The sequence below is a fragment of the Halichoeres trimaculatus genome, unplaced genomic scaffold (assembly GCF_033239565.1).
Source record: "Halichoeres trimaculatus isolate MK-OKI-2021-1 unplaced genomic scaffold, fHalTri1.1 fHalTri1_scaffold_6, whole genome shotgun sequence".
Taxonomy (NCBI): Eukaryota; Metazoa; Chordata; class Actinopteri; order Labriformes; family Labridae; genus Halichoeres; species Halichoeres trimaculatus.
Genome location: NW_027437184.1, coordinates 21,209,346 through 21,220,393, shown reverse-complemented (window position 1 = coordinate 21,220,393; position 11,048 = coordinate 21,209,346). Strand labels below are relative to the sequence as shown.

Here is an 11,048-nt window from a genome sequence, read left to right as displayed (position 1 = left end):
GAAATTTAAATTTCAAGTTTATGTAGGACTGGAAAAAAAGGACCAAAACACTCAGACATCAAACATTTTCAGGTCATTTTATAGCCAGATAGCAAATTATGGTCAAGACCATTTTAAGTCTCAGTAAGTTAAGAGCAGGTGAAGCCAGTAATCTATTTTCTAATTTTTTTAATTTTTTTTTTGTCATTTATTTTGGATCATAGTTCTTAAAAAAAGCCATAATTCAGAGAATATAGTCTTACTTCAATCTCAGAATTCTGGCTATTTTTCCAGCATTGTGGACTTAATCTCAAAATTATAACTCTAAATCTACCTTTTTTCTTTATTTCTCATCCCCCAAAAGTGCCCACACCCCTGTTTGTTGTATTTCTAAGTTTTAGATGACAAATTGGTCAAAAATGTGAGGAAACAGAAAAATGCCTAAAGCTTAGAAAATAATTTGGAGGAAACATTTAGTTTAATAACTATTGGGACACTATGAGATAGATCATTTAATCAAGAAGACACATGAACTCTGGATAAACATAAACTGATGGTTCATCTCAGCAATCAGTTTTTCGGGACATGCATACTCTGCTTGAGAAAGTGCCCTTCACATTTCAAGTTATAAAAGTTTATCAGCCAGGATAAATAAGAGAGTGAAAGTCAGAATCTAAACAGATTTTAACTTTTAAGCTCAAGTTAATTATGGAGCTTATCAAAGAAGAACAAAAACTTACACACCAAGGGACAAAGAAATATTAAAATTACTTTATTACAGATGATTTTTTTTTTAATCCAGTAGCCCTCTTCCAACAAAAAATAGTAATTACAAACAAAATATTACATTTATCCCCTAAACTTTGTTTCTGATTTTCTTTAATACATTTTAAATCACTTATTCATCTGTAAGGAATAGCTTTTTCTCTTTTACTATGTGACATTCAGCTTTTGCACAATCTATACAATTTAATACAGTTTAATACAGGTCTCTGGACTACGGAGAATAAAACAGCAAGATCCACCAAATGACAGGAGAGATAAAAGAAATACTGATAAACAGATTGTACAGAGATGTGACCCTGCCTCCTGCCTCGGTTCAGCCAATAGCAGAGGAGAGGCCACAGCAGACTCTCAGATCTGGTTCAATCACTTGTGCAATCAGTGCAACTGATCCAGTTCAGAGTGACCAAGGTCTAAAGCTAGACTCTGCCCGGACTGTCTGCAAAACACCTGGGGGTTTTAGTAAACACAGGAGGAGGTTTAAATAAGAGTTGCCACTGGTTTGGCCTTTTGCAGACGACATGAAACATAAAAGAACCCTTTCTGAAATAAAAGGAAATAAAACATGTAAGAAGTGGAAAAACAGTTTGTTAAAAGATGTGGGTATGGTGGCATATTGGCTAAAGAGTGAAGTGAAACCACCACATTCTGTGTTTTTTCTTCTTTTCTGTTTCAGAACTGAGCCAAGAAAACCAGCTGAGTTTCAGTTCTGACTGCATGGTGGTGAGATTTAAAAAGGCAAATACTTAAGTGCAGTGTGAAAATGCTTCGTGTCAACCCACAAGAAGAGAGGGCGCATGTTTCTGAAATCAGAAATAAAATTCAAAATACTATCAGTGGACCCCAAAATATCTAGAGTTACTGTTGATTTCAAACAACTTTTTTCTCAATGTCTTGTGCAAAAAATTGGTTTCAGGTTTCGGAGTGCGCTCAATATTTAAAATGCAGGCAAAGTTCTTTAAGATGTTTTGCTGTGTTGTTTTCTGAGACAATCTTCGCTCATTCTATGTTAACCTTGACTCTAGACCTGAAAGTCTCCTAAAAACCATGAAAAACCTAAATCAATAGTTTTCTCTGTTTGGTTTCATCATAGTGTCAGTAAAATACAGCCAGTGCAAAAGCGAAGGCTGCACCTAACTGGATCTGAAATGATGTGCAAAATCATCCTCATTCAGCATCAATACAACTTTGCTGTTACTGAAGGCAATCTGACCTAAGTTCGGCTGTTACCACTCACAGCAGAATTTCTGTAACATGTTTGTGAACTTGCAGCTGCAAGGAAGACGGTGAAAAGCCAGCGCCTGTAAATCATGTGTTGGTACAAAATGGAGATGGGCGCAAATCACTTTCTGCAGGTCCAAGTTAAGTCTCAAGTCTTTGGTCAAGAGTCAAAGTCAAGTCTGAGGAGCAAGTTATGAGTCTGTGAGCACAGCTGGGAGTCCATGTCAAGTCTCTCCTGGTTTTCAATAAATAAAGTTAAAATTCTACTCTCATAAAACAGCCACTGACTGAACATTTACAACCCTGCTAATTTTAGATTACATCATACAGTAACACTAGGTGAGTTCATACATGACTTTGCTATGTTGTTGTATCATCCCAGCACACTTTGAAAGGGCAGGTGAAGACATTTTGTGAATGGAGAGGCCAAACAGGGGCACAGGTTTAACAGCGAGTGCACAAAGTATGCACACACACACACAAACAGTATTTAATGATCTCTACTTCCTGGATCAATCATTAAATTCAATCACTGATATTAAAGAACAACCCAGAGCTTCCTGTGCATAATTTTTAACATTAAAAAGTAAAAACTGAATGGAAACAAACTGAAATTGATTAAATCTGTATGAGCTCAAGTGAAGTGAAGGGAGATTGTTCACTTATTGATTGCAGACAGCGATCCTTTACCGATGAAAATCGAGGAAGAATTGGTTGGTAATTATGCTTGAGCAACCTGTCCAGTGACAGTCAAAGCGAGGGGAAACACTCTGCCGTAGTAAATGCAGCGTGGTGTCAAAAGTGACCACAAGTACATCAGATGCAGAAGGTTATACATCAGGAAAGGGAATGACATTCAGTCAAGTCACAAGTCTTGGATGGGCAAGTCAAGTCTCAAACCATGTTAGTGTGCAACCAAAGTCTTAGTCTCCAACTCGAGTCCCCATCTCTGGTACAAAACCATGTGACTGTGTCCGTATCACAACATGTTAGTTTGACTCCGATTTGTCAATTAGATTTCCATATTTTCAAATTCAAAATATACAATATTAACATGTTTTCTGTACATTCTACCTCTGCCACTCATATAATGCATAATCTCTGCATTGTACAATAAGACTTCCATCTGTATCTCTATTTCTCTATAATTCTTCTTTTGACAGATATATAATATTATATCTTCTTTTTTCTTGACTTTCACTTGAAGAGCTCTTCCCAAATAGATTAGGGAGGAGGTGACGACCACACAGTACTCACAAAGGGGAGGATACAGAGTTGAAAGGGGAGGATCGGTGGTCAGAACGTGACGCAGGGTGTCGCAAAGGGTGAGACAGAGCGGGGTGTCAGACCGGGGAAGGTTGCAGGGGCATGGCAGCGGAGATTACAGCATCACCGCCCATCAGCCGGACATGTTGAGCCGTCACCCACCAGCAGGGGGCGAGACGCTGCTCTTTCTGTTTCCTCTTTCTGTTTCAGTTTTTTTAAAAGAAAAAACAAAAACACGCACAGATATTTGTAGGTAGCTGAGATGCTAACTCAAGCTAACTACTCTTAAATGCGCAATTTTCCATTTTTCACAAAATTTCCCAACTAACATGCATTCATCATCCAAGTGTGCAAAGGGACATGTTCTTGTCTGAAGAATAAATATCTTTATCTTTTCTTTAATATATGTTTGTGTGTATGAATCCTTGTTGTCTTAACCCTTCATCCTGCTGTTGTGAAGCTCTACTTTGAGGTAGGCAGACAGGTCTGATCACTTTTGTTTGAGATAGTTTCACTGACAGATACATCACCAAATTGGACCAAGAAGTTACTGCTAACGAGGGACGAGTGCACACCAGTTTTTGAACTATTCAAGTAGAGGTTAGCTTATGCTGATAACTCATCCCTGTACTTCAGCTAACAGGTGTGAGTGAAAGGTAGCAACCTGTGGAAACCCAAAAGCTGAGCCAAGAAGTCTGAACATGCTCTCACATGACCCTGTTATTCACGCAGTTACTTGGCCACAACGTGTAAACTATAGCTGCATCTCTGGTCTGGCACGATCTCATCAAATATTGGCGTGGATGACCAAAATGACAAACTCTGCATTTTACCTTTGGCATCTTTGGCATTGAACACTGTGGAGTATGTTATTTCTATTTAAACGAAACATTTAGAATTGACTGCTCATTTTACCAGAGGATGATTTCAGTCACCGAGGCTGCATTGGAAGATTACACACTTATAGCTACTCCTGATTCACCTCAACTGTCCCCATGCTGTGACTGTCACGTCACACATACCCATTGCTACTCACCTGCATCAACATTCATTTTTCCTTCCACCTAAACGTATCTACAGCTCCTGTCTTCGCTTGTCTTCAATCATTACACCCTTTAACACCTCCTGTCCTCACTTTCTCTGGTAACATTGCACATGTACAGTAATCTCATTAAACTTTACAGCAGTAAGATATTTGTGCTTTAAGTGATTTGAAGGAGTTGGAACGAGGTCACATTTTAATTCTTTCAAAAAACAGCACACTGATTGTAAATTCTTCCACAACATGCCCTAACATGCTATTGCGTTTAAAACTAAATACTGCAAACCAATTTCTGGCCGTAAAAGTAAACGTACTACTCTGGGTCTATGGCACCAGAGACTAAGATCGCAAATAGAAACATAAAATAGCAGCGCAGGCTACCTTAAAAATGACACTACTGCACTGTGGCATTCTTAATTTGGCCATCAGCACTTGTCTTGGTTTCAAGACTTTTGGGTTTCTACAGACCACAGCTGGCACTGATCACAGAGAGTGAAAGTGATGAGGGGACAGAAAGTCAGCTGAGGTAAACCCAGCCTTAACACTGTTTTAGATTAACTGTGGGAAACAACAAGTGTGTGAGGCATGTGTGGTGCATGCATGGTGTGTGTAAGTGTGTCTATTTCACCTTAAGACATAAGTGTGTGTATATGTGTGTGTGTGTGTGTGGGTGTGAGTGTGTGTTTAGGTGTAAGACAGGTGGGATCCGTTGGAGATCTGGGAGGTGATGCTGGCGCTCCTGCTCATGCCCTGTTCATTCCTCCCCCCTGATGACGTCCTCCTCATAGCCTGTGGGCTGTTCCTCACCCCTCCTGCTCCTCCCCCACTCCCCCTCTGACCCCCTCCTCCAGGATGGTGGAGGCTCCAGGGTGGCGGGCCCCCAGCCAGCATGGGGTGACCCCAAGGTTGCTGAGAGCTGGAGCCTCCCTGGTGGTGATGGCTGTGGTGGCCACCTCCCCCTCCTCCACCTCCAGGCCAGTGACCTCCCCCCTGAGCGCCTTGGCCTCCTCCTCCTCCTCCTCCTCCACCCCAGCCTCCCTGAGAATCAGGAGCCAGGTTGGTAAGCACCATGTTGCTGAAGCCAAGCCGCATGGACTCCGAATCAAAGGCCTCGATCTCACGGGCCTGACGCTCCAGCAGGGAGCGAATTCGCTCGAGTCGCTCATTCTGTAGGGCGAGCATCTCCTCCTCAATCTGGGGAGAAAACAAATCAGAATTAAACTCTTATTATTAATGGCCAAAAAAAACAAACTCTGACACTGTCTGTTTTAACGGACAACTGACCGGCAGTTCTTGATTGAATGAACAAAATTAAATCACAGTAATTTTTAGAAATACAAGGAACCCTGCTTCTTCCCCAACATTTTTAACGTATACGACATTTTGAAGAACATGCACAACTCACACAACCAAACACAAGACAAAATATGTGTGCACAGCCCACAAAAGAGAGACTGTTATGGACACGAATAAAATGTTAACAATCCAGCATCCTCCTTACTTTCTGCTCTAGCAGAGCTCTCCGCAGAGACACCCTCTGCTCCAGATCCCTCCTCTCCTTGTCATGCTGAGCGTCCGTCTGCATCTTGATCTTGCTCTGGTACGCATTGAGGAGTTCAAGCTCCTGCTGCAGCTGCATCCTCAGAACCTGACACTCCCCCTCCTGAGCCTCATCCAACCGCAGCTGAGGGAAGAAGCAAGACGTGAAGAAAGATGTGAGGAGAGTAAGATACCCAGTAGCCTTAAAAAGCTCAGTGTTGTCAGTGACGGTGAAAATGTATGTTTGGTATCAGGCAGTGTATTTGTGCAGATACAGATCAGTCCAGTCAGTTTAATCTAGAGGTTTGATATGGATGTTAATGAACACACTGTTATTTATTTCTCATGATCTTTTTGGATTTCCTCTCCAAATACTCACAGCCTGTGTGGAGAGCATTTCATTGATAGAGTGGTCATACTGCTCAGCCAGGATGGCCAGCTTCCTGGTCTGCTCCTCCTTCAGTCTCTTGAGCACAGCCTTGTGGTCAGACTTGGGTGTGGTCTCCAGCAGGTGGTTCCTGAGGGCCTTGTACTGCCTGGTCTGAGTTTTACAGGTCTCCTGGAACTGCTTCTTGATCTGAAGCTCCTTAGACTGGAGAAGACAAAGTAAACATAGAAGATGATGAATGAGGCACTTTTGCGCCCTGTGCTGCGAGTGTTGTGTTGCTTTTGGCAGAATCAGCGACAGGACTGTTTTCATGTGTCTCTGCACCTTGAGGCTCTTGGGCTGCTGCCGAACCTCCATGACATGCTTCCTCCTCAGCTCCCTCTCCCTTCTCTTGTTGTACTCCAGCTGGTTGGTGAGCTCCGTCTGATGCTGCGTCCTGATCAGCTCGGCTCGAGCCTTCTGGATCGTCCCCAAGTGCCTGAACTCCAGCTCCTGCATTGACTCATGATGCCTCAGCAGCATGGCGTGCTCCAGGTCCTTTTGTGTCTGCCGCTTGTTAAGCTCCTGGGGAACGGGAAAATAAGGATGCCACTTACATGAAGTTAAATATAAAGAAGTAAGAGATGTTGGTGGGCGACTCTTTTTTTATGACTGGGTACCTCTCTGGCCAAATCTTGCTCCACATTGTGTCTTGCAATGAGGATCCTGCGTTTAAACCTTCGACACTCTAATTCCAGGTACTGCCTCTGTCTCCTTAGCAGGTTGGCCTCTTCCTCCGCCTGGGAAGTTAAATAATTTGGTGAGACAAGAAAACAGCAAAACACAGCTCACCATGACTGGGTTATAGTTAAATATGTGACTAGTCTTTCACAGAGGATAATCATCTCCAGGTCTGCATGAAATCAGCATTTGGTCTTGATGATTGGAAAGTGTGCATACTGTGTGGGAGATTCCTGACCTGGAAGTGCTGGATGTTCTCTTTCTGCTTGGACAGCCACTCCTGCTTCTCTTTCTTGGGAGTCGACTGGTTTTCACTCAGTTCCTGCCGGGCAAATGTGCAGATTTTTCAACATAAAAGAGCATTCATCACATGTGTTTTGGTGAACATACTGACAGTGAAAAACACAAAACAGGTAAGAAATAAATACAACCCTGAACAACAAGGAGGAAGTTTGGCAACAAGAGGATGCCCATGTAGAAAAGGTGTGTCACCTCTTTAAGCTGCTCTTTGCGTAGTTTATACTCTCTCTTCTGTGACTCCAGGAAGCTGCTCAGCTCCTTCTTCTGCTGCACTTGGATGTGCTGCTGGAACTTCTTCTCATCGTTGCTAAAAGTTTTCAACTAAAGGATGAGTGATGACAAATAAAAAGTGAGTTTCAGTCGAGGAAACACGCAGGCCACTCTATATAATCTCAGATTTTATCTTTCTCTACGCACGTCTTTATCCAGGGCTGCCTGGTGCTTCTTCAGGAGCTTTTCCATCTCCTGAGTGAAGTTGTTTCTCTGACTCTCCAGCTCTTTGTCCAACCTCAGTCTGTGCTCATCCATCTCTCCTTTCAGCTTATTCTCCAGTGCCATCAGGTGCTTCTGATGCTGCCGCCTCATGCGTTTGTACCCTGACATCTGCTCCCGCAGCTCCGAGTCCTGCTCGTGTTCCTGCATCTCACGGGTCACCTGCAGAGAGGAATCAGCACAGTCCGTTAGGATTCGGACAAGACTGAGAAAAAGTCAGAGGTTATAGAGATAACTTCAATCATAAACCCAAAATGGCCTTCCAGTTTAAAAGGCATTAATAAAGTTATACAATTAAGAGTAACAAAGTGTGCTCTTACGAGTGATGCTGTGCGAATGGTAGCAAAGTGCTCTCTGTTGCGGTAGTGCTTTTTTGGGGCCTGAGCCGGCGTTGGCTGGGGCTCAGAGGGTTGACTTGTGGCTGCCTGCTCCTCAGTGAAACTTTCCTCTTCCTCCTGAAAACAAAATACAGCACAATTAACAAATCATATTGTTACAGTATACATCAGTACACAAGGATATCAAAAGAAAATCAGAGGTATGACAGAACAGCATTGTCTTGTATCAACAAATTTGAAAGTCTTTAACAGAACTGTGGAACAGTCTGTCTCTAAAAAACACAAAATTTAAAGAATAAGATTTTACGTTTGGTAAACAAAGGTTGATCCACAGGTATTTTAAAACATCAAACAAAAAATGGCTTTTCCCTCCTTTTGGTTTCTTAAATTTGAATTATCCAAAATATGAGATAAACACTCAACACACGTTTTTTTCTACAACACAAAGAACAATCTAATATTAAAAATGCCTGTTCAATTACTCTAACTCTTCATCAGTTTAATTTCACACGACCACAGCAGCTGGTGACCTCCTTATTTTGAAAGCTGATTTGACAGAGGGTGAGATAAATTGATTTCCTCTCATATGGTTCAGTTTCAAACCTGATACGCCATTTCCCACCATCTTCTATGAGACATTTTGCAATACATGTGTAAGATGTTGCATGAGTTGTTTTTTCAGACTGGAAAAGCTCTTGGATGAAGTGAACAGAGGATGTCAATATGAACAGTAGGGCTGGGACGATATGCGGGATTCAATTCTATCACGATTTTTAGGGTGCCCTCGATATAGATTGCTATTACCCATGATGTGAAAAAGTGAAATGATGACCATAATGTCTACAGACTAAATCAGGAGCCATATTTTTATGTAAAACACACATCACGTGAGTCAGAGAGAAACATTTCACCCTATGCTGGAGAAAAGGGGTCACTTTTTTCCAACCCAGTTTATAAACAAAGCCTGAAATGAAGAAACTGAATTTAAAAAAAAAGCTTTTTGTACACCAATTTTGGTATTGTCAAACAAAAAATGCAGATATATCCGTTTTCCAATTTTTTCTCCCACCTCCAAGCCTGAAACTGTGGGATCCTCCTTTAATCAACACTGTGGAGCTTTCCTACCCCCTCTTAATATGTGCGTACTGTGTCTGTGTGATGATACCCACCGGCTTGAGGTGTATGACGGAGCTGTTGGACATGACTGTGTGATCTCCCTCCATCAGGTCCAGCTCACTGCGGCTGTCCTGGGCCGCTTCGTTCAGGCTGTTGACGGAGCTGCTCTGTGAGCTGGCGCTGATGGACATGCTGGGGATGGACTGATTACTGCCCACACTGTTCACTGTTCCTGTCCGACCCCCGCCTGGCTCCAGCTCCTGCAGACACAGCAGACAGACCAAAGAGAGAGGGAGAGACAAGAAGGGAGGGAGGAGGAGGAAGAGAGAGGGAACACGAGACCAAAAGACACAGACAGACATGCATACAAACCAATGCATGCTGGGTTATTTTTCTGCCATGAAAGCTGCAAATATATTTCTGTGCTGGACAGGCAAAATAAAAATACCTCATCTCCATCCTGAGCTTCTGCTGTAGGCCCGTTGTGGGCCTCCTGGAGGAGGATCTTCTTCATCTTACGGTACTGCAGGTTGTCCAGCTCTCGTACTGCATCCTTGGTCCTCTGAATAAGATCCATGAGCACAGAGTCTGGACGTTCACGCTGAAGAAATGCATGCTGCATGAGAGGGAAAAGGACAAATCTTCCAGAAAAACGCTGACATGGGTTTACAGGAAACAACAACCCAGAATGGTGAAATTTCTGTCTCTAAAGCTCTGTTTCCACCGAGTAGTCTGGTTGAGTTCAGTACGGTTTGGTACGGGTTGCTCGGTTAAGCTTGGTTCTGTTTGCGTTTCCACTAGGGGTGTGCCATATCATACCATCTACGATAATACCCTAATAATTTTTTTTTGATGATATAAATTTGTCATTTTATGATATTTACAGTGCAGAGGCGCAATGACGTATGACACTCCCTGCTTTGTACAAAACAACAATGACCAAAAGCGAAAGTAGCACAGCAGCATCAACATTGTCCTCACATGAGGATTTAGTGCCTAAAAGAGGAGCTCCCTCAGTGATGTGGAGGTGGTTTAACTGACAAAAATGTGCAGGAGAACCAACTGCGAAGGGTGGCAACACCACAAACACGTTCCAGCACCTAAAGCTGAAACACACGGCCAAATACAACCAGGCTATGAAGACACATGAGGAGCACGCAAAGCTACGTTATTATCCGTGGATTATTTGCCTCTATGATGGACGTGTGGTCAAGCCGAAAAGTCCGAACCCTGTATCAGCATTACTACTAATTCACACATTAAGTGTGATGGCTGCGCAGCGTGGAACAGTGCAGGGCAGTGCAGATGGATACCTGAGATCACACACTGCAAAAAAATGGAATCGTATCAAGTGTTTTTGTCTTGTTTTAAGTAAGAAAGGTCTTATTATACTCGATATGAGCCACTTTCAACTTATCAATACAGAAAAATGTCTTGTTTCAAGTTATCAGAGTACAAAAATGAGGTTTGAATCGCTTGTAACCAGTAAAAAAATCTGCCAATGGAACAAGAAAAAATTGCTTGAAAATTTCCTTGAGACTAGAACAATGTCTTACTACAAGTAACTTTTCTCTTGTTCCATTGGCAGATTTTTTTACTGGTTACGAGCAAATCAGACCTAATTTTTGTCCTTAAATAACTTTAAACAAGACATTTTTCTGGATTGGTCATGTGAATTTGGCTCATATTGAGTCTAAAAAGGAATTTTCTACTGAAAATAAGACAAAAGCACTTGATAAGATTTCAGTTTTTGCAGTGCAAGCTCACAGGAGAACCACATGTTCTTGCAGGAATCCCACCCATAACAACATACTTTATGGTAATTAATTAGTGTGTTTAAGCTTATCTGGCCCTCCCAAAACTT

General features: G+C 42.3%; 1 protein-coding gene across 5 annotated transcripts in view; it reads right to left on the bottom strand.

The window, feature by feature from the left end:
* Nucleotides 1-735: 735 nt before the first annotated feature.
* Nucleotides 736-11,048, bottom strand: part of taok1b (TAO kinase 1b) — a 31,067-nt gene continuing 20,754 nt past the window's right edge. For all 5 annotated transcript variants that reach the window (XM_074671719.1, XM_074671720.1, XM_074671717.1 and 2 more), the window contains 11 exons: nt 9,633-9,800; nt 9,238-9,444; nt 8,051-8,185; nt 7,656-7,892; nt 7,431-7,559; nt 7,177-7,260; nt 6,878-6,997; nt 6,543-6,782; nt 6,210-6,422; nt 5,793-5,975; nt 736-5,485 (listed from right to left, as the gene is read on the bottom strand). In XM_074671719.1, the coding sequence (XP_074527820.1) occupies nt 4,976-5,485; nt 5,793-5,975; nt 6,210-6,422; nt 6,543-6,782; nt 6,878-6,997; nt 7,177-7,260; nt 7,431-7,559; nt 7,656-7,892; nt 8,051-8,185; nt 9,238-9,444; nt 9,633-9,800 (2,226 nt within the window). In that variant the 3' untranslated portion in view covers nt 736-4,975. The remainder of the gene's footprint in view (nt 5,486-5,792; nt 5,976-6,209; nt 6,423-6,542; nt 6,783-6,877; nt 6,998-7,176; nt 7,261-7,430; nt 7,560-7,655; nt 7,893-8,050; nt 8,186-9,237; nt 9,445-9,632; nt 9,801-11,048) is intronic.